We start from the raw sequence: 24,247 nt of genomic DNA, 5'->3' as shown, positions 1-24,247 counted from the left end.
TAGACAGACAGGTGTGAAGACTCACTCTGTAAAGATTACCAGCCTGGAGTGTCAATTTTCAGTAGCCCCTAGGAGTCGGCATCAAAGTGGATTCCTGCACCAATCATCATTATCCCCAACAATCTGTTACTATGTCAGTGGGGTTGGGAAGCTGGTTTTAAATTGTTATATTTCCACATATACATATAAAGGAATATATCATACTTGTACATAATGTACATAACAGATAAAAAAATAATAACATTCACATACCCACTACTCAGCTAAAGTGGGATTCATTCTTTAAACAAAATTAGAGTGAAATATGTGGATAAAACTATAAGAAACTGAGCTGATGCCATTAAGGAGTGGAAGACCTCGGATAAAGGCTGGAACTGCTGAGTCCCTCTGCCACTCAACTCTCCTCCTCCTCCTCTGTGAGTCATAGAAAGTACAGGGGAAAGGCATGAAGCCAAGACACCTGAGCAGAATTTGTGGAGGCCACTTGTTCTGTGGACAAAGGAAGTGGGACTTCCCACCTGTGTCCCCCAGACCTCTCTGCGTGGCTGCCAGTCACACTGCTCGGCAGCATGACTCAAACTGTCCCTCAGGTAGGCTCATGGTAGGCACACCTGCATCCCTGCTTATCTTGGTCCTATTTCACCACACAGAGCACAGCCAACTCCTACACCCTTGCACGCACACTTAAGGTCACACCTGCTACCCATCAAAACAGGCTTCTCCCCACCCCAAAGACAGTGAAGCAAAATCTGTGTAGCAGATACTCTGTGAACTGTGTCCCCTGCTTACCCGCATCTTACACGTGCACAGCCAGCTCCACACTCCTGTCCCTGCGTGGGGAAGGGCAGAGGTGGGACTAACCCGAAATTCTGCAGCAGCTTTGAGAAGGAAGAGCTGTGCTGAGTGATTACAGAGGCTGCCTGTGGAAAGGGTGTGCGTGGAGGAATGATTCCGTGCCAGGCATGCACCCACTGGCGGGGCAGCAAAGTGAGCCTGGAACAGCGGTCACAAGAAAGTAACCACAGCAGAAGGGACAGCAGGCGGACCAGTGCCATGGCACAAACACACCCTTGGGCAGCCAGCAGGAGGCCTCTGCTCAGTCTCTTTCTACCCTTACCCAGAACTCTGCATAAATCACATAAGATCATAAATATGGCCCTCAGACGCCATATAAAGGTCATCACAGACATCTCGCTAAGGCAACAAAATCTGGGGTTCCTACATGTATTGAACTCAAGGCGCCCCCAAGAGGGTTCCAAGGCACCAAGTCCATTCCGTACATACTAAGCCCTCAGAGATACAGCAATGAAAGAGCCTGACCTCTGGTCTCAAGACACCTAAAATCTTTGAGGGCAACAAATCCCACACATAGAACCATTATAACACCCGTTTTACTGTTTATTGTTTAGTTTGTCCTACATACATTGCCAAAGGATGCTGTTACCCCACCCACAGTGCCAGAAGCCCCTACACGTGAGCAGAACATCTGATGCGTGTGGGGGACACCACGCCACCTCACAAAGTGCTGTTGCGTGGGGTAGAAGACATTGGAGCATTTGGGGTTTTCTTTCTCTCTTCCTTTTCTTACATTCCGGGAAAACCTCTACTTAGTTATGATGTCCATTTCTATGCTTTAGAGAATAGAAATGATCCACTCAACTGTTTTGTATGTCATTACCCTGGGCACCTGAACTTGAACAAGAAAAATACAATAAAAGGTGACAAAAATAGTAACAAAATTACCAAATATCAGCAAACCAGATGTATCAACAACTCACAACCAAGTAGTGTTTTCTCTCCCCCAAGAGTGCAAGAATAGTTCAATACTAGACAATCTGCTAATGTAAGACCTCACACTAATAGAAATAGGAGGAAATACGATAACCAACAGGTACAGAAAAAGCATTCAGTAAAAATTGACTATTATTCCAAAGTGCTCATCAGTAAATGAGTGGATCAAAAGACTGCGGTACCTTTACACAATAGAATACTACACAGCAGAAAGAATGAAGGACTCGTACCTTTTCCCAACAGCATGGATGGAACTGGAGAGCACTATGCTAAGTGAAATAATCCAGGCAGTAAAAGACAAATGCCATATGATCTCACCTACAAGTGGAACCTAATCAGCAAAACAAACAAACGAGCAAAATAGAACCAGAAGCATGGAAATGAGGAGCAGACTGGCAGAAACCAGAGGGGAGGGGGAAGGAAATAAGGGAGGGAAAGAAGGGGAAAGGTCTGGTCAAGGAACAGGTGTACATGACCCATGGACATGCACGACAGGGTGGGAACTGACTGTGGGAGTGAGGGGGTAGGCAACAGGAGGAAAATTGGGACAACTGTAATACAACAATTAAAAAAAACTATTATTCATGGTAAAACTTTCAGCTAAATAAGAAAAGGACTACTTAGCCTGGTACATCAAATCCATCAAATACCTACAGTAAACATCATCCTCACTTTTGAGACTTTAGAACCATTCTAGTCAAATCAGTAATAAGGAAGGATATCTTCCATCACTGTTCCAACATTATACAAAAAAACCTAGCAAATGAAGTATGATTTAAAAGAGAGAGAGAGAAATAAAATTAGAAAAGGTATGAAGTTACGATTATTAGATGGTATGCCTATTTTACACAGAACATGCAAGAAAATCTTCAGATCAACTAATAAAACTAACAGGAATTAAAAAAAAATACTGGGTAAAACACCAATATACAAAAATCAAGTGTTTCTATATGGCATTAATAACCAACTAAAACACTTAATAGAAAAAAATAGTATTTGAAATACTCAAACTATTCTATAACCAGAAAATGTACAAAAATTATAGGGGACCAGCTTGTTTCAGTCTGGCAAATGTGACTCAGCTCTGCATGGAAAACCTACAGAAGCGAGGTGGTGGGGAGGAGCCAGACCTTCAAACCAAGTTTTCCCACAGGAATCAGGCCTAGAAAATGCATACAGACTGTTATGGCTTGCTCTTGCTAAAATTCCACCACTCTGGTCTAAAACAACAGATGTGTATTGTCTATCTTCAAGGTAATTTCCAAAGCTTGTGTGAATTCTCCCAAGGACAGAGCTAATTAGCTCGCCGCCATTCCCCTCTGCATGTTATTTTCATTTCCTTGATTGTACCTAAAGTGTAGACAGCAATACTCTGTGTAATAGGTAATAAATCTTTCTCTGATGTAAGCCCCGAGAAAAACAATAAAAGTCTGTCTAGGCGAGGGTCGGCACGCCCTCCTTTGGAGAGAGTGGCTGAGGCACTCATAGGCTCTCTCTCCCCTTGAGAGAGTAGCCGTGCCCTCCCCTTTTTCTCCACAGATTGCTGTCACCTGTGCATTTATTTTCTCTTTCAGCCACAACAAGGCGGAACTCTGTTGGCCGGAGTCCACCACAAAAATGTTCTGGAAACTATTATTAAAATTGAAGTAATTAAAGAAGTTTTAAATGAAGAGAAATACTATTTACATATAAAAGATTTAACATTATACAACATTAATTCTCCTGAAATGAATATCTGGCATTACAATCAAAGTATAACTACAAATATATAATTTTAAAATACATGATTTTGCAATCAAAATCCCAACAGGACACACCAGTGAAAATATAGAGATTGTCAGAATGGATAAAGGGCATGAGCCAGCTATACACTGGGTACAACCACACACTTCAAATTTAATGGTACAGGCAGATTAAAAATAAAATGGAGCCATCAAGAAGAGGAAAAGACAACCTACAGAATAAGAGAAAATATTTGAAAATCTTAGGTCTGAAAAGGGACTTGGAATGTATAAAGACCTCTTACAATTCAATAATTCAAAAGTAAATAAGCAAAGCATTTGTGCAGATATTTTCCTGAGGACTATGTACAAGTGGCCAATGAACACATGAAAACATGGCCAACATCCTTATCATCAGGGAGATGCACATCGAAGTGACCTGAGGGGCCACTGCACATCTACCAGGGTGGCTGCTCAAAACCAGCAACAGAAAATAACAAGTGTTGGGGAAAACACGGAAAAATTAGAACCTTTATGCGCTGCTAGTGGGAATGTAAAATGGTGATGCAGCCACTTTGGAAATGCTGAAAATAGTTACCATGTGGCCCATCAGTTTCATGCCTAGGTATAGACCCCAAGATAATTTGTACACAGACATCCATAACAGTATTATTCTTAATAGCCAAGAGTGGAAACTATTTAAAATATCCACAAACTGATGAGTAGATTAAAATACGGCATACCCATACCATGGAATATCATTCAACAATACAAATGACCCTCAAAAACACATTGCTGAACGAAAGAATCCAGTTACACACTATATGATTCCATTTATGTGAAACATCCAGAATAGGCAGGTCCATAGAAACAGAAAGTTTCTATGCTAGTGGTTGCCAAGGGCTGGGCATGAGGCTGGAAGTGGGGAGTGACTATTAATGGGATGGGGCTTCCCTTTTAGGGTGACAAAACGCTCTAAGACTCATTGTGGTGATGGTTGAACAACCTTGTGAATACACAAAAAAACCCATTGAACTGTATACTCTAAATGGAAACATTTTATGGTATGTTCAATAAATATCAATGATACTAAAAGAAACACAGGAAAGGGTAGAAAATAATACACCTTGCAAATACTGACAATAAAAAGAGAGCTGAATGGCTATATTAGTATTAAACAAAGAATTTCATACTTCTCAAAAAATAATTTCCATGTATAAAAAGGGACATTACTTAAAGAAAGAGCAATTCACCAAAAAGACATACTATTACTACTACTAATAATAATAATTGAAGCAAAAACTAACAGCACTAAAAGAGAAATTTAGACAAATCCACAATTACAGCTGAGAACTTCAACACTCTTCTCTCAGTAATAAACAAAACTAGTAGTCAGAAAAAATCAGCAAGTATATAGGAAAACAGCAAAATGGTCATTCTAGAAAATGGTTTGGCAGTTTCTTTTAAAGGTAAACATACACTTACCATAGGAGTCAGCAATCCACTCCTAAGTAATTATTCTAGAGAAATGAAAACTTCTATTTACCCAAAAACTTGCACATGAATGCTTATAGCAGCTCTATTCATAATTACTCAAAACTGGAAACAATCCAAATGTCCATCAACAGATGAGTGGGTAAACACACTCTAATATACCCATACAGTAGAACACTACTCAGCCATGAACAATGAACTACTGATACATGCAGTAACTTAGACAGACCACAAAGTCATCGTGCTGAGTGAAAGAAGCCAATCTCAAACATCATATACTGCATGATTTTATTTATATAATATTCTCAACAATAATAAAGACAGAGAACAGATATCTGACTTCCAGGTGTTAAGGGTGAAGAGAAGAGAGACCACTAATGGATGGCAGGACAGAATTTTCTGGGGCCATGGAACAGTTCTTTATCTTGATTGCGGGAGTGGCTACACAAGTCTATGCATGCATTAAAATTCAAGCAGGAAAACAAAAGGCCAAGGAAGAGCCAAGACACTTTGGAAGGATGAAGTACAAGACCGTGCCCTACCAGATGTCAAGTCTCCTTTTATAGCCCTAGTAATAACACTGACCTAGTGGTTCAAGGAAAAATAAGCCACTGGAACAGAATAGAATACCTACAGCCAAGAAACACAATTGTGAATCTATGGAAATGTGATACATACAAAAGTTCAGCTATGAGTTAGGAGAGACATTGGAAGAGTCTACAAAGGGTAGGTGAGCTGTGGAAGGAGAAAAAATAAGACCAGGGAGAACTACACAGGGAATTTCTGCTATATCTGTAATGTTTTAAAAAGATTTTATTTATTTATTTTTAGAGAGAGGAGAAGGGAAGAAGAAAGAGGGAGAGAAACGTCAATGTGTGGTCACCTCCCGCGTGCCCCCTAATGGGGACCTGGACTGCACCCCAGGCATGTGCCCCAACTGGGTATCAAACCGGCAATCCTTTGGCCAATCCACTGAGCTACGCCAGCCAGGGCTGTAATGTTTTTTTATTTCTTAAAAGAAAGAAGAAAGCCCTGGCTGGCGTAGCTCAGTGGATTGAGCGTAGGCTGCGAACCAAAGCATTACAGGTTCGACTCCCAGTCAGGGCACATTCCTGGGTTGCAGGCCATGGCCCCCAGCAACCACACATTGATGTTTCTCTCCCTCTTTCTCCATCCCTTCCCTCTCTAAAAATAAATAAATAAAATCTTTAAAAAAAAAGAAAGAAAGAAGATGAAGAGGAGAAGGAGAAAGTTGGATAGGAAGAGAGGGGAAGGAGGAATCTGAAGCAAATGTGGCCAAATATAAAGTTGTGTTAAAACTGGATGCTCTTCTATGTCCCTAGGACAGGAAATTACTGGAAAGCGAGAACAGAACAAATTGTTCCCTACAGCCACAGGCAGGAGATAACATTGGAACAAACTGCAGTCTCCCATTACAACACCCCAACAGCCCAGGGGCCACACAATAGCACCCCCCACCCTTTCTTAATCATTATAATCCAATAAAAGTTCAAAGCCCTCACCCTTCAACACTGGTGTATCTCTCCACACCATGCCCCTCTCCTTCTTGGAGAGTGAATAAAAACTGCATTCTCTACACACAAAAAAAATGGATGCTCTAATTGTATATCATGTTCTTCTCTATATCTGTGCTGTCCAACACTATAGCCACTAATAATTTAAATTAATCAAAATTAAATAAAATTCAAAATTCAGTTCTGGAGTGCCACTAGCCACATTTCAAGTGCTCAGTAGCCCCAAGTGACTGGTGGCTACCAAACTGGGCAGACAGATAATGAGCATTTCCACCATCACAGAAAGTTCCATTGGACAAGGTTGGTCTATACCCTCACATATGTTAGATTGTTTACAATAAAAGTCAGCATGGCAGAATTAAAGCTTGCAGTACATACAGGGGTGAACAAAAGTATGTTTGGACTCAACCGCGTCAGGAGGCAGTGGGACTAACCCAAGCAGGTCACTAAAATTCAGGTTTGCTTACTGATGTTCAAAGACTACGAGGAATGTGTAAACAACAAAAGCCAGAAATTTAAGCACTTACGAGATTATACCTAAATATACTGTGCCACTGTGACATTATTTTGAATTAATAAAGGTATTGTAATAATTATAACCTGTCCCCAGATGGGTAGCTCAGCTGGCTGGAGTGTTATCTGGATACACCAAGGTTGCGGGTTTGATCCCCAGTCAGCACACACAGGAACCGGTTCAGTCCCCATCAGGGCACATACAATGAATATGTGGAACAACAAAGTCACATTTACTCTCTCCCATCTTCTCTCTCTTTCTAAAATCGATAAAATTTTAAAAAATCATAACCTGCACGTCTTTCCATATGAACAACTGTAAACCTACTTTTGCTCACCCCTGTATTATGATGACTGAAGGAAATAAAAGGAATGTAAGTGGAAAGCACATCATATAATCTCAAAAGTTATGCCTCTCTACTTTCTGATTGAATCATTAGATCTTTACCTTTCCCCCCAAAATTCCCATAACAAAACAGAACAAGTTTTTTGTTGTCTCTTCTAGATATCATTTTACTTTTGGAATATTTTAATATTTGGTAGAGGAAAAGCATTATTATTTTCATGTGAATATAAAAGCCGCTCTTCACAGGTGTGTTGTGAAAATGAACCCAGTTTTCATACCTTTGGCTTTAATGACCATGATCCTTTGCTGCAGGTCAATGAAGGGCTGGATCAGGCAGAGCCGGGGCTCCTGCTTCTGACTCAGGCAAATGCCATTGTGATTTGCAACCATCCAGCTCCGGTCGTACAGCAGCCCTTGATTTCCTACGGGCCACTTGGTCACCTAAACAAAAAGGTAAGCACATTTTAGATCAGCGTGCCTCAAAAATGACCTTCACATTATTACACAGTGGCTGCACAAATAGACTGACTTCAGGAATACAGCACATACTCCTGAAGGAAAAAAGGGAGGAAGAGAAGAAAGTAAAGCAAAGAGGACACTGCAAAGGAGACAGTGCTGGACCTAGATACCTTTCATTCACCCTACAGATCCACTTTCCACTTCAACCTGTTTTTTAAGTAGAGAATGCATGTGTGTGGTACAACATTCAGAAGGAGCAAGGGGGAGCCCTGACTGGTGTAACTCAGTTGGTTGGATGTCATCCCACAAAGCAAAAGGTCACCAGTTCAATTCCTGGGCACATGCCTGGGTTGTGAGTTCAGTCCCTGGTCAGGGTGCATACAAGAAGCAACCAATAGATGTTTCTCTCTCACATTGATGCTTGTCTCCCTCTTTCTCTCCCTCCCTTCCCCTATCTGTAAAAATAAATAAATAAGATAAGGAAGGAAGGAAGGAAGGAAGGAAGGAAGGGAGGGAGGGAGAAAGGAAGGGAGGGAGGAAGGGAGGAGAGAGAGAGAGAGAGAGAGAGAGAGAGAGAGAGAGAGAGAGAGAGAGAGAGAGAGAGAGAGAGAGAGAGAGAACACATGAAAAGTTAAGTCTCCGCCCACCCAGCTTCCCAGGTCGCCTCCCCACGGTCTCCGTCACTCCTGCTTCCTGTATTCCTGCCACAGCAGTGGATGCCTGGGCAGGCAGATCCCGACTAGATACATATTTCTTGCACAACTTGTAGCTAAACCAGAATGGTCACTGATTTAATCCATGTAAGTGTGAAAGTGTGGGGGCATCCTTCATATTTCTACAAAATTAAAATATAAATTATACCCGTGCCCAGATCCTGCATTCTAATACCATTCTTCAATAAAAAGAACCAGAGTTCAAGCCAGAATAAAGTAGGAATAATAAAAATATATGCAACATTTTAAAATTGGAAAAAAAATGAATAAGTAAAAATAATTAAGACTGCTGAGAAAAACAGGTGATTCTAGGGGCGTGTCAGGGAATATATAAGATGAGTCAGGAGCACCTTGTAGGGCTGGAAAAGTAAGGTAGTGCTAAAAAAAAAAATGTCAAAGGGATAGAAGAGTCAACCCAAATCGCGCCCAATAATCAAAATGGAACAACCTAAAAAATAATAATAACAATGCAGTGTTGAATTATAACCCAAAGCATAAATATCCATGAGTCCACACTGATAAATAAATAATTGACTAAATAAATAAATGAAGGAGAAAAGTCTCATACAAAGACTCATATAGAAGAATCCCAAAATAATCGAGTAGATACTTCCCCCTCAAGAAGGTGGAGCGTAACTCCCTACCCCTTAAGGACGGGCTACACTTAGTGACTTGGTTCCACAGACTACAGTATGGAAGTGGGCGTAGGGGAAACTTTACAGCGAAGAAACCTGGCAAACACTGTCTCTACCGTGTGATCCAGGTTGGCATCAATAGTGGCAAGTCACATTGATAATGTGCACCCTGATTTGATATGATGAGAATAGCAATTTATCTCTGCGGTCCTTCCCCCAAAAAAACCAAAACCCCAGTCTAATCATGAGAAACATACCAGACAAACCCAAAGGAGGAACATTCCAAAAAGGCCTGATCAGTCCTCCTTGAAACTACCAAGTACTGTGGATCTTTAAGGGGCCACCCCTGTACCACAGAGGGGTGCCTGCTGCCTCGAGTGGGATGAGGGCCATGATACCCACAATTCTCCTTTCCTGGCCTGAGGGACATGGCTAAGACAAGTATTCACAGCTCCCTCTCTGATGTCTGTGAGTGGGCCAAAATCACGGGCCTCAGACCAAGATTCAGGCCCAGTCCAGGCCAACTCAGGCTGGCACCCACGTCTCAGCTCCTCTTCATCGATAGCACCCCGGTCCAGCTGTCAGATGAAGCCAGAGACAATGGCCTCTTCATTCCTCCTCCTACTCAGCAGCATTTAGACAAGTAACCCTCTCCCTGACTTCCTGACACCCTGACTCCTCTCCCTCCCAGGGCTGCACCTCCCTGCTCCTCTGTCTCTTCTGCCTGCTGCTCCTCTCCCCCACCTGCAAATGTTAGGACGCCTCAGGGCTCAGTCGAGGCCCTTTCTGCTCTGCCTTCTCGTTTGTGTCAGATCATCCATTCCCCAGACCAGCCGCCCCAAATGCTGATGACTGCCCCGTTTCTAGCTCCAGCGCAGCCCTCCCTTCTGAGCATCAGACTCACACATCCACAGGCATCCTGGACGTTCCCTGCGCAGCACCGACTCCAGATTACCCCCAGGGGTACTCTGCCCTGCCCCAGCCTTCCCCACTTCATCAGCAACATCACTGTGGACCCAGCAGCCCCAGTGCTCCTACACCCCTTCTTCACCCTCACACCCCACATCCAACCCATCGACTCGGCCCTCAAGACATTTCTTAATGTTTTTTATTTCCTTTCACCTCTGCTGCCACCAAGTCATTCCAGGGATCAGCAAACTATGGCCCACAGACCACATTCAACCCGCTGCCTGTTTTTATAAAGCTTTGTGAACCACAGACGTTCTCACTCATTAATGCATAGTCTACGACTGCTCTCACGCTACAACAGCAGAGCTCAGTAGTTACAGTAGAGACTGCACGGCCTGCAAAGTCTAGAATGGTCTCTGTGCCCCTTGCCCCTGTATAGTATCGGCTTTAATATGACCCACTATCATCTCTTGCCTGAGCTACCGGTAAGATCTTTCTAAAACAAAAATGAAATCAAGTAACTCCCTTGCTAAAACCCCTTCAATAGCTTCCTATTCCACTCAGAATAAAATTTCCAAATTATACAGGCCCATGTAATCTAATCTCTGTCTACCACATATCACAATGTCCACCCTCCTCATCACTCCCCACTCTTTGGCCACATGTCTTTCTTTCAGTTCCTCCAACAGACCACGTTCTTTCTCCCCTCAGGCCTCCTCACATGCTGTTCCCTCTGCCTGAAGCACCCTTCCCCCTCTCTGTACACCTCACTCCCAGGTCTCAAATTGAAATGTCCCCACCTTGAGAAGCCTTTCCTGCCTCCTCCAAATACAATGCAAGTACCCCCCAGCAATGGACTAAATGTTCGTGTCCCTAAAATTCATTTGTTAAAATCCTAACCCCCAATGTGAAATGATTAGAAGGAGATTAGGTCCTGAGGGTGCAGCCCTCGTGAATAGGATTAGTGCTCTTATATAAGAGACTCGGAGAGATCCCTTACACCTTCCACCACGTGAGGTCACACCAAGAGACAGGCATCTGTGAACCAGGCAGTGAGCTCTCCCCGGGAACCATATCTGCCAGTGCCTCAACGTAAGATTTGCAGCCTCCGGACTGTGAGAAATAATTTCTGTTGTCTATTAGTCGTCCAGTTGACAGGACTTTGCTACAGCAGCCTAAATGGACTAAGACACCACCCATCGGGGTTGTCTCTGGCATAGCCCATCTTTGCCCCCTTGGCCTTTACCTGCAGTGTGGTTCCATTCCTTTGGGGGGTGTTCGGTCTTACGCCCGTTTCCCTTCCGGGACGTCACCCTCCCTGAGGAAGGAGCCATTTCCATTTTGCTCATCATCATACACCAGGCTCTGGCCCACAGCCTGGCAAGTAGCAGGTGTTCAGTACGTAGTTTTTAAGTGAGCGGATGGATGGAATAACTTCAGTAATCAATGTATGAAACCCTGCTGAGACTCAGTGTCCTCATCCGTAAAACAGAACACTAGTTCCTGCCCATGCTACCCGTGCAGTGTAAGCTGTTCTATGGAACATGACCCAGCTGTGGAAATAGTCCTGATACACAAGAAAACATGGATTCTTCGCCTGCCTGTCTTTGGAAGTGGAGGTGAACTTGCTTGTTTATGGCCTCAGACTGGAGGACAGGCTTCTGTGGAACCACCCTGAAATGCAGGTTACAAACAGCCCTGACCGTGGTATGTCTGACCAAGAGCCTGAGAGCTTGCCATCCAAGAGGCTCAGGAGTCTGGGACCTTTGCCTGGGACACACATAGATTATAAAGACAGACTCACTTTGACCACAGCAGGGTGATGCCAAGAACGGCACTCCCGTCTCCCAGCTCGGGCAACCTCCAGGGCAGTACGTTTTAAAACATAACATAGTTCGCCCTGACTGGTGTGCTCAGTGGGTTAGATGTTGTCCCACAAACTGAAAGGTTGTGGGTTCAATTCCCAGTCAGAGCACATGCCCGGGTTGTGGGCCAGGTCCCCAGATGGGAGCATGCAAGAGGCAACTGATTGATGTTGCTCACACATTGATGTTCTTCTCCTTTGTCTCCCTCTCTTCCTCTCTCTCTAATGATAATAAAATCTTCTTTAAAAAAATTAGAACAGCCCTGGCTGGTGTGGCTCAATGGATTGAGTGCCAGCCTGAGAACCAGAGTCATCAGTTTGATTCCCAGTCAGGGCACATGCCTGGGTTGTGGGCCAGGTCCCTAATAGGGGGCGTAGGACAGGGAACCACACATTGATGTTTCTCTTTCACCCTCCTCTCTAAAAATAAATAAGTTAAAGCTTTTTAAATGCTTTAAAACATAACATAGTTCATTTCCACATGGAGGGCTGAGCAGAACAAATCACATAAGAGCATGGACCCAAGGAGTCAGCAGACCTGGATTCAAATCCCTACTCTGTCATTTGTTAGCAGGTGATCTACATAAAGTGCTTAATCTCAGTAGCCCTCAGGCTCCGTATTTATAAAATGGGGATGATATCACCATGTACCTCATATTATTGTTTCAAGAATCAAATAAAACAAAGCATATAAAATGCTTCAGTAGACAGCCAGCCCATGCATTCAGCGAAAGTGATATCCATGATTACGAACAGTAACCAGATGTTTGCCACGCAGGGACAGGGTTCTCTCAAGGGTCCCCACAAGCAGAGCCCTGTTCCTAAGTCAGCCCAAATCCGAAAAGGCAGCATATGAATGGCTCTAGAGTTGTCAAAATACTCTGAACTTGAGTGGGATTTCCGGCATTTTTTTCTTTTACTTTCTGTACTTTACTTTTTTCTTCAATTTGCCAAAAAAAAAAAAAAAAAAAGCACTTTCTGTTCTGCTGTTAAACCTCTTATCTCACCCTGACCATGTGGCTCAGTTGGTTTTGGTCCCATGACCCAAAATGTGGGGGTTCAATTGCCAGTCAGGGTATGTGCCTGTGTTGTTGAGGGTTTGATCCTTGGTTGGGGTGCATATGAGAGGCAACCAATTGATGTTTCTCTCTCACAATGATGTTTCTCTCCCCCTTTCTCTCTCCCTCGTTTCCCCTCCCTCTAAAGTCAACAACATGTCCTCATGAGAGAAGAAAAAAGCCCTACCTCAAATGCCGCACAGGATTTGATTGGGTAGAGGTAAAGGTTGGTGACGACATGTGGCCCAAGGTCTCCATCCAGGACTCCTGCAGCTCTCTCTGAAGGGGTCTCCCAGGTCCTGGTGGTCTCCGGCAGAGGTGTATGCAAACCCACAGCCTCCACAGCAGTGGGCAAGTCATCCTGCAGCCTGGAGTCTGTGGGCGTGTCTTCCTGAGGTGGGGGAAGGCATCTGCCCACAGTGGCTGGCACGGTGCTCAGAGGCTCACTCTCTGCTAGGGGGGCTCCGGCCTCCCCAGGGGCAGGCTGAGGGACGGGCTGGCTACTTAGTGGGCGCAGTCGGGCTGCGATGATGAACTTGAGAAAGGCCTGGGCATCCTCAAGAGTAGACATGTATCCAAATGAAACCCTCACTGACCCTGTAGGCTGCCCGTCTACGAGGTCCACATCGTCCCCGCACACATGACCCGCCTGGAAGAAAAGGCAAATGGGTCAGTCGCTCCTCACAGGTAAATTGGAAACAGTTTTGTAAAACAAATTTTGTTCATTTTATAAAACCGAATTGCCCCAGAAAGCAGAATTGCAGCTCTAACATGCTAGGAGCCTGAGACAGTTTCACAAGAGCAGGGGCTCAATTTCTAGACCGTGCTTTGCTCAAGTGTAAAATGGGGTCAACACCATCCCAAGGGGTCACTAAAAGCTTAACAGAAATACTTCATGGAGAGCATTTGCCCAGAGCTGCACACAGAGAGAGGAATTGAAAGACAGACCAAAGCTTCAGAGGCACTGAGGGATCAACCTCATGGTCTGCGCAGGACTGAGGTGGGAGATGCGCCCGCTGACCACTCCCTTTAGCCTCATCAGAACCAAAGTGAGACCTGTATCCCTGAGAGCTGCCCTTTGAACACAGGGCAAGACAGAAATGCTGTCCCTGCGAACCGCCATCCTGAGGCCACTGCGAAAGCCAAAGGAAATTTGAGTGTCCCTGCTGGGCGGTGGGGAACAAAAGGCAGGAGGGTCCAAGCTCAGCTACCCGGTGTTGGTCACCGCCCGGGACGCCTTCCTCCCCCAGCACTAAATCCAGGTCAGTCGTGTGAAGAGATGGGGCCACAGCGTTCCACAGGGTCACAAAAACGGGAACTTCATCAGTTGTTTGTGTTCTGATCTCTGCTCTCTCTCTCTTTTTAAATAAAGCCCAGTACATGGTTGGTTGAGTTCTAGTCTATACAACATTTAGTGGCAGCCAAAAGAAATGCACGTTAGAAACCATTTCAAAATAAATAAAGGCTCTTTGCCACTCAAATTGCTTTTATGATATGTTTCAAAACAGGCTGTACATTAAAGGGAAACACCTCAGCCCAGGAGAGGCAGGGAAGGAAGGGACTCAGAGAGAGGCAGAACACCCCCCAGGCGGGCTCCTCTCCTCCCCCAGCCTGGAGAGGAGTTAACTCCAGCATGGAGACTTTACCCTTATAGGACTGAACTAGTTAAGGGTGTTCTGCATGTATGAGCACATTCCCATGCGTGTTTGCCCCATGTTAAAGCCTCTCTTCAGCCTTTAAATTTCTGCCTTCAACGTAAAAATTGACTTTCATGGAGATACTCTCTTGAATTTTCTCTATTTTTGTTAACCCCTTTCCCTTTGCATATCCACAGGGTGGGCTAAGAAAAAGGAACCAGCCCCCACCCCAGACAAGTGGCCAGCCTCCAGTGTTGTTGCAGGCACCCCACTGGGTGTTGCTGACAAGCGTTTGGGCCACAGGGCCTGATACCAACCTGGAGATGCTTCTTGACCATCTCGTCACTTATCCCCAGGTGCCTCTGGCAGGCCCCAGTGTTACAGAAGCAGCCCGTTCGCACCTGGATGTTGTAAAGACTGGCCATTTTCTCCACCTGCGGGTTTAACATGACATGAAACCGCTGTTAGAAACATCAAATTTTACTGATTACCTGGGAGAGAGTATCAGATCAATATTTGGACCTTTCTTACCTAACAATAAAATGAAAGTATGAGCCTGCAATTTGGCTCCAAAGTACCATACTCCGTCACAAGTTTACTAAACATGTTTTATAGGATGTCGTTGATAATTAAAGTGTATCCCGTTGGGCTGTAGATGTAGTGCAAGTTAGGGCCCACACCCTGCAAGTGAGATTAATAAGTGCAAAACCAGAGTGTGGCTGGGGTGGGGGGCAGGGCAGCCACGTGGCGTGTTCTACAGCAGGTGGATCACAGAGCAGGCCCCCGCTGAGCCACCTCTGTAGGGTAAATGGAGTCAGTCCGGCTTCCTCACCCAGGTGTCTGGGGAACTAAGATAAGCAATGTTCTCATAGTCCGGAGCGGGCTCGCATGCCCAGAATCTTGCTGTGTTATACAATGTATCCTGACACCGTGCCAGCTTTGTGTGCATGTAGTTCCCACTGAATGCCACACAGGGACATGCAGTGTGACATACAGGCTGACACACAATGACACACGGGGACATGTGGCTTGCGGCATGCGTGGCTTGCCCGCCTGTGAATAAAGGCCTGTCAGGCATCCCCGAGGCTCCACGCACTTTCTTCCATCTCCCCCAATCCCGTGAACCTGTCCCACGAACCAGTCCCTTGAACGGCCCTGACACAACCACTCAGAGCAGCCCCGCGTGGGCTCACAGCCTGGACTACAAGCACTACGTGTGGACACTGCGCATTACCAATTTGCTTGTCATAATGTCACTAACTCTGGGGCTGAATCTCAGAACTGCTGTTCAGTCCAGAAGTTCTAAGGCTCTTTCTGGCCCCCTGGAAGCTCTGGGAGGTGATTCCTGTTCACTCAAGGTGCAAAGGCAGGGTTAACCTGGGGGATATGTGTCCCAGCTCGTCTGGCTGTGGGTCCAGAGCTCCATTCCCCCGAGGGCCTGGAGGCCATGAGGGTCCTCAGCCCCGGTGGCTCAGGTTAAACTCAGGGGAGTCACCTCACTGCATTCAGAGAAACAAAGGCACCCAGCTGGGTAGGGCTTTGAAACTTTTCTCCCTGCAAAGTCACATCTAGGTGGCCAGAAACAGCCCAGAAGATACAACACCCTCTGCAGACCACAGGTCCAGGTCCCCACAAGGTCAGCCTGGGCCCTGGCTGGGCCGTGCATGGGAATGGTGTCTCCCCAGTCAAGACCACGGCTGTCTGCCCTGGACTGTCAGAATGAGAAGCTATTCTCTGGGCTGAACTGAGAGGCCCCTGCAGAACAGCTCTGCTCCTGTATCCTTGGCAAACCACTCAGTGATAAGGAGATCTGATAATGAAATCTCAGGAGTCCCGGGCTCTCTGAGATGAGACCTGGCAGCTCCACTGGGTCTGGCCAACTCCTTGTCCAAAGTCAGGAGGTCTCCGTTCAGAGGGCAGCACCCGGGGAAGTCTCTCACTCCCCCGCCCTAACTCCTGCCAAGCTCCAAGCTGAATTAGAAGACTCCTAAGACACCCTTCTCCCCACCCACTCCTAGTTATCAGTGCTGTGAAACAAGCCACCCACATTTGGTGGAATAAAACAACAACCATTTTTTTGTGCTCCCCCCACCCCCCGCCCCGTTATGGTGAGTCAGTGATTCAGAAAGGGCACTGAGGAGACGACTTGACTCTGACCCAGGAATTCTCAGTTTTGGCTGGGAGGACTCAGAGGCTGGGCGTGGTGTGGCGTCTGGGGTTGGAATCATCCGGAGACTGGCTTACTCATGTGTGCGTCTGGCCTACCCTGCCAGGCCGGCCCAAAACAGTCCTGCCACCATAGTGCCTGCACTTGGCCTCTCATCGTGGCTTGGCCTCCGACACCATGACAGCCTTGGGGTAGAACATCCTACATGGTAACTCAGGGCTCCAAAAGTGAGTGACCCAGGCAACAATGCCAACTAGCCTCCAAAGCCACGCAGTGTCACCTGTGGTATTTTATTGGTCACAAGGAAGTCACAAACCCACCAAGATTCAAGGGGAAGAGACAGGGCCCCACCTAGAAGAGAATGTGGGTAGAAGGTGCTGTTTTGGTCACCCTTTCCTTCATCCTAATTTTCCATCGTGACTGAGCTTCCCCTCACTCCGAATCCTGCTGAATCCCACACAGGCCTGGCCTGTGCCCAGCCAGGTGAAGAAGTTGGTTGCTGTGGCTCGAAGAACCCTGTGTCCAGGGAAGGTGAGGACCCAGCCCGACCACAGGGCAGCACCAGAGACTTCTCTCGCCCAGGAGCGTTTGTGCTCCGTGTTTATTGAGCACTTGCTTCGTCCCAGGCCCTGCGCTAAGGGGTTGTAATGTTGTATTTCATTTAGTCCTCATAACAACACAATCAGCAAGATGCATTGTTATTCTTACTTCATATAGACTTGGAAGTTTAAATTAACTTGCTCAAGCTCACAGAGGCAGCCAGAATCAGAATGCATACTCTTAACCACTGGGTAGAGTGATTTAGGACAAAGAAAGAGACAAAGAAATTAGGAGGCCTGAGTATCAAAAGCAAGAACCCAAAGGCTTCTCATAGAAGGCTAAATTCTTTTACATATCGCCTGAAAGAGACAGCCAGACCCAGCCAGGACACCATCTGGTCCCCACTCTGTGAAGCTCCCTTAGCCCAGGAGAACACAGCTGGACTTGCCCGAACTAGCACGTCTGGCCAAGCCTTGGCCCTGGGATCCACACATGTGACCAGCTTCCTCTACAAATGCACAAAGGGAGACATGTGTCCTGTGGAAATAACTTTCCTGGGGAAGTGAGTGAGGCACCTAGAGAGGCAGCTCTTTCTCCCTGGTGGTTCCGCTTATTTGCAGCTTCTCTGAGCAAAGGAGAAATTCTTTCCCCGCTCTGCCTGCCACAGCACACTGCATAGTCTATCTTCCTCTATCCCTCAGGAAGCACAAATTTATTTTAGGTTTAAGAATAAAATTTATGTTGCTCTGGCTAGTGTGGCTTGGTGGATTGAGTGCCGGCCTGCAAACCAAAAGGTCGCTGGTTCAGTTCCCAGTCAGAGCACATGCCTGGGTTGTGAGCTAGGTCCCCAGTAGGGGGCTCTTGAGAGGCAATCATACACTGTGTTTCTCTCCCTCTCTTTCTCCCTCCCTTCCTTTCTGGTTAAAAAGAAATAAATAAAAATATTTAAAAGAAAAACAAAAAAGAATAAAACTTATTTTACCACTGACCTAAAATAATGTATTTAAGAAGGCAAACCTTTTGTCTCGATGCATTTTCCACACACACACATCCCCCACCAAAAACGCAAATGCGTGCTTCTGGGTGTGCTGGGGCTGCTTCTGCGGGCGCACGACTAAGAGGCTCCAGGGGTCTGCAGTCAACCCGCCCAGCACCAGTGTCAGTGAAAACGGACATTGCCCCCAGAAGAATATTTCTCAAGACTATTCCTGAGAAAGCTTAGGACTGTTCAGAAGAGAGGGAAATGATTCCTTGAGAAATGGATTCTGTTTGAGAAATTCAGAGTTTAACAAAGGTGTTAACCATCTTCCAAACTTATTTGACGATCAGATCTGCTCCTCTCAGAGCAGCTGGAGGAACGCAGGCTCTGGGAGGGACCGTGGGGATCCCGCACCCAGTCTGTGCCACTCCATCAGACGACTACCTACCGCCATGTCTGAGTGCTCGGTGTCACTGTGGACTTTTTAAAGGACTGGACAGCGACCAGCTTACTCACCTGTGGCAAGAATGCAAGCAGTTACCAACCCACAAACCCCTATCAGCACTATTTTCCTGAGGAAATAAATACAAAAAAATATATTTACAGAAACTATCTTATAACCAACCTACCAAATCCTTTGAACTCATAATATGCATGAACTGTGGCAGAAATAGAGCTTTTGTAGTACTAAGAACATCACTTCTCCTTGCCATTTTTAAAAAAAGTTCTGCTTTCCAAGCAACATGCAAATGGTGGAAATAGGCCCACAATTTTGGGTGACGCTGTGATACAGCCTCATGTGTCACCGGGCCTACCAAGCTGTCTGTACACAAAATGACCTCAGACATGGTGTTCAGTCTACACGGCTTTTCTGTCTACACAGCTTCAGGGTGTTTTTCCCTTGCTGGCAGACCTCAGTTGTCCCTCTCCACCACTATCAGAGACTCGGCCTCTCCCCACTTGAAACTGACTGTTTCTGCCTGAATAAAGAACTGGAGAACTGAGAAGTTGTGCTTGTTCGAACTGTGTATAGATGACAGTCAAGAGCCTCTTAGGAAGGGCCAGTGGCCTCTGCCACTACACGTGGCCTTTGCCACAGCTACCGCAAAGGTCCAGAGGCCCTGACCACACACTTCAGGGTTGGAAAGGCTGCAGAGTTCCAGACAAGAGCAATTCAGTTGTGAACAGGTGAGCACGATGCAAAGGAAACCCACCTGGGAGTAGCCAATGATGATCCCCTTGTCGTCGAGCACATTAAAATTGATGATGGGACCTTGGGCCTCTGGGCTGCTGAACTCAGAGTCACTGTAGATCCGCACCACGGGGGCTCCGTTGGGGTACCGGAGAGACGACAGGGCCGTGTAGGTGTATTGGGCCAGGGTAAAGGTGTGCTGCTTTATATTCTCCATCCCACCTCAAAACCAATTGTGAAATGTGGTTACTAAGGACATCGTTGCTACTCGTCGTAAGAAAAGAGATCTGAGTTCCAAGCATTAACTTTGCATAGAATCATTAACTTTACATAGAATTATTAACTTTATATATAACTTTGTATAGGAGCATTGATTTTATATAAAATTTACTGACTCATTTTTAAGTAAACAAAATCATTATAACTGGCAAACTTGGACCTGATAGTAATGATTTTAAGTACTTGTAAATATTTGGGACTGCCCCACCCTAGTTGGTGGGGCTCAGTGGATTGAGTGCCGGGCCTGAGAACTGAAAGGTCACAGGTTCAATTCCCAGTCAGAGCACATTCCTGGGTTGCGGGCCAGGCCCCCTGTTGGGGCATGTGAAAATCTGGTGTTTCTCTCCCTTTCTTTCTCCCTCTCCACCTTTCTCCAAAAATAAGTAAATAAAATCTTTAAAAATATATATTTGATACTGCCCCTATGATAATGTTTAGGTCTCTGGTACTAAATAAGAGTTTACCATTGCTAAATTGTTCCACAGGAATTCATGTCATTCTCTTTTTTTAAATATATAATGTTACTTAGGTATTCAGATAATTTAGACCGTTTAGCAACAGATAGTAAAAATGTACAATTTTGTTTTAAATGTATCATTCTTTTGCTGTTTATTTTTGTTAATGTTTAAATCATTTTAGTATAACATGGAGCAACTAAGGATATATGCTACATGATTAATCATTTAAAACTTTGTGCTAAGTGAAATAAGAGGGGGGAAAAGGACCAAGACTGTATTATTCCCCTTACGCAGGGAGCCTGGGGCAGACGCATGCAAGGAGACAGGAAGGAGAACAGAGGTCCCGGGGCAGAAGGAGGGGAGTGGGGGGCCGTTGTTCAATGGGCAGAGTTTCAGCGAGGAGACGAGGAAGCCCTGGCGATGGAGGGGGGGGCAGCCGCATAGCGACGGGAGTGCGCTCAGTGCCACCAAACTGTGCACTTCAAAGTGGCTAAACCGGTGATCATATATGTATCTATCTCACCAGTTAACAAAAGAACAATTAAGTTGGAAAAACCAGGGTCTGCCTTATCAGAAAACCGACATTGTCGATCTGCTTTCAAGTGTGCCCTGATCTTATCAGACCCTGCCACTTGCGTTTTGGGTCCCATGTTAATATCTTCCCTTGGAAAGCGCTCATTTCTCAATGTCTGCCTTGATTATCTCCTCTTTGCTCTGGATGATGCCCACTCACTTTCCTGCAGGGCAACCCTGTCTCCCCAGGAATCCCGTCTGCCCCCCATGTTGGGCTAAGGCTGTGGACATGCAGGGTCCCATTACTGTAACTAAAGAGAAAGAGAAAGGACTGCCTAACCACTGAACCACACCCCTGGTTCACCACAGCACCACCCTGTAAGGATGGTAGGAACAGAGCCACCCAGTTCTAGAAGTTCAGCCTCTACCTAGAAGGAGCACCCAGGAGCACAGCAGGATGGTGGGTGTCTGGCTCATAAGACAGAGGTTCTTCTAGTCATGTACCTGTGTCAAGCCCCATAAATGGAAGTGGCATCTGTCTGTGTGTCAGCCTACAGTGAGTGCCCCCATCTGCCCAGACACCTAAGCGCTTGACAGGAAGGAAAATGTGCATCGTTGCCAAGGCCAGCGTCAGACACAGTGGCTGGCGTCTCGGGGTTAGGTGTTAGCATGTCCTGGGCTTACATCCCAGCCCTCACAATTACGAGCTCCCTGGCCCTGGGCATGAACCTCTCTGAGCATAAGCTCCTTCGTGGATAAAGTAGGCTCAGCATCTAGCTCCCCAGTGTGGCTGCAGCAAGGATCCCACAAGGTAAGAGCTGAAAAAGGCCTCAGAATCTGTAACCAAGCCCAGGCCAGGAACCCAGGCTGTCTCCTCTGCTTCTGGGAAGCTATTACTTCCCTGATTTGGGATGTTTCTTACCTGTTAAAACCTTCTCTTAACAGACAAAAAAAACAAAAACCCCGGTCTCCTTCTTTTGTCTCAGTAGTCATGGTGAAGTTCTTTGGAATCAGCCTGAACTGCACTGATTGTCCAGCTGCGTGTGCCAGTCCCTGGCACAGACCCTCCTTCCTCTGAATCACACCCCCACTGGGGCTCCCTGGAGGACATGGGCTACAGGAGCAAAGTCCACAGGGAAAAGTGTCTCCCTACCTGTGAGGCGCTCTAGGGCATCAAATCCATGTTTCAGCGCTATCACGTCAAGGAACGAGATGGTGCCGTCTTCAAACCTGTAACCAGGGTGCGGGGAACAGGGTCAAGCCGTGGTCCATATCTCCACGTGCATTTTGTGGTATGCAATGAGGTTTCCATTCTAGGCTTAGCCATAATCTATGAGAACCTTCCCTCTGCTGCCTTGGAAAGCATTGCTCTCTCCCCCTCAGGACAATGGGCTTTGCACAACGAGCCCCGTGGGGCTGCCTCTGTCCCGGGTCCTCTCTGCAGCTTTCCCAGGATGCCTGGAGGCAGCGACAAAAGACCCTAAAAGACAGCCACCATCTTCAGACATTAACAAGCAGAGAGAGGCTTTGCTGCCCCAGGAAGACTTTGGACTTGACAAAACCTCAGGTGCTCTGGGCTCTTGAAATGCTGCACTTGACCCCGAGAGAGCACGACTGACAGGGCATTAGTTCAGGGTGATCAACCATGCAGCTCTGGGGGTCTTTACCAGAGTCTGTGATTCCAAAGTCTACAGAACCACAGGCTTTGGTAAATAAAATAAAATTAAATTAAAAATAAAAAATAAATTTTGAGGCTCTCAATACAGCAGATGTACCTCCTCTTGACTATCAAGGTGTTCATATGTTGGCATTTTATAATTATTCATTCAGTAAAAATATTCACCAAGTCTTTTTTGTGCTGGACACTGTTCTAGGTGCTACGGATGTAGCAGTGAACACCACAGGTGAAGCCCCTGCCCTCACAGAGCTTCCATTCTCTTGAGGGCACAGAAATGAGGAACACACATGCAGAGAGAAGCCAAATAAGCAACAAGCCAGGTAGTGATGAGTGCAACAACGATGGGTAATCCAGAGGGCTGGAGGTTGCCTCAGACGAGATAGTCAGGGGAGGTCCTCTCCGAGGGAGATCATTTGAGCAGAAACTGAAGGGAAGTAAGGGAGTGGGGGAAACCGCCCACTCTGAAGCAGCGAAGTTCCCAGGTTCAGAATGAACAGCATTCCAGGGAGAGGGTGCGGCAAACACCCTGAGCAAGCAGAGCCCGACTCAGTCACAGAACAGCACGGAGGTCCATGGGGCCGGGAGGAGCGGACGAGGTAGAGAGTGGTGGGACAGTCAGAGAACTTGCACCGTGCATGGGATCATAGAGGCTCCAGGGCTCTAAGCAGGGAGGAGTGACAAGATGGGACCTAGACTTTGACAAGACACCTCTGGCTGCTGCAGAAGCAAAGGGGAAGCGGAGACATGAGGCAGTTTCAGCAAGGACGAAGGATGGCGGCAAACAGCTGCCTGGTACAAGGTGAAGCTTGTAATGGGAATATTGTGCTTTGTATTCTAACAGTCTAGGGATAAGATTTGCTCAAAATATTGTTACTGCAATATTAATTTCCTTATAAAACTAATGGTAATTAATAGACATACAGAATTAATAATGAATAATTAATTCATAATTAATGAATCTATAATGAATAAACTAATTGATCACTAATGAATTAGTATATGATCTTTAATACATTAAACATATTAGCTAATAATAACTTGTTATTAATTGGTCGATAATTATTTTCTAGTCAATAATTAATAGGTTCTTAGGGGGAAAGGAAGGTCGTTTGTCTCCATCACAGGTTATCAAATAGAAGAGATTAACACATGTTCCAGGTAACGTGCTCAAAAAATGTTTAGGTTGCGTGTTAAATTCCTTGAGTTCTAGTCCTAAGTTCACAAGAAAAGAGTTAGGCTTCTAACTGTAAACAAAGACCTTCAGGTTCCTGGGAACCTTGGCGGGCACCTGCTGTACGTGAGGCAGCCCACCCAAATCGAAGGAACGTGGTCCGGTCCAGCCCAGCCAGTCAACACTCTGCCTGAAAGAACTACCCCACTTCTCTCTGCCTTCACCCAGCCTATCGGCTCAGTAAAGTTGGGCTGTCGCCCTGGCCAGTGTGGCTCACTTGGTTGGAGTGTCATCCCAAAGCCAAAAGGTTGTGGGTTTGATCCCTGGTCTGGGCCTGGGCGCGTGCGACCCCTGGCGGTCTAACGATCCCTGGTCCAGGCAGGTATGGGAGGAACCAATCGATGTTTCTCTCTCGCATTGATGTTTCCCTCTCTCCCTTTCTCTCTCTCTAAACACAATGAAAAAAAAATGTCCTCGGGTGAGGATTACAAAAAAAAATTGGGGTTGTCATTCTGTTCTGCCTTTAATTTATATATTGTGCCTATCTTTCTATTCTCAGTCATATTACATGCTCTATTATCACACTTGAATTCAA

The 24,247-nt window shown here is 45.9% G+C and overlaps 1 protein-coding gene across 1 annotated transcript in view; it reads right to left on the bottom strand.

The window, feature by feature from the left end:
• Positions 1-24,247, bottom strand: part of MOCOS (molybdenum cofactor sulfurase) — a 54,402-nt gene that overhangs the window by 19,823 nt on the left and 10,332 nt on the right. Inside the window, exons 5-9 of the mRNA XM_045850332.1 lie at positions 21,957-22,033; positions 19,576-19,775; positions 14,993-15,109; positions 13,226-13,687; positions 7,679-7,841 (exon numbers count right to left, since the gene is read on the bottom strand). Of these exons, the coding sequence (XP_045706288.1) occupies positions 7,679-7,841; positions 13,226-13,687; positions 14,993-15,109; positions 19,576-19,775; positions 21,957-22,033 (1,019 nt within the window). The remainder of the gene's footprint in view (positions 1-7,678; positions 7,842-13,225; positions 13,688-14,992; positions 15,110-19,575; positions 19,776-21,956; positions 22,034-24,247) is intronic.

This window comes from Phyllostomus hastatus, unplaced genomic scaffold (assembly GCF_019186645.2).
Source record: "Phyllostomus hastatus isolate PE091 unplaced genomic scaffold, TTU_PhHast_1.1 phas_contig_80, whole genome shotgun sequence".
In the NCBI taxonomy this organism is placed as follows: Eukaryota; Metazoa; Chordata; class Mammalia; order Chiroptera; family Phyllostomidae; genus Phyllostomus; species Phyllostomus hastatus.
The sequence above is the reverse complement of the archived record's forward strand: the minus strand, read 5'-3'. Positions and strand labels throughout refer to the sequence as shown.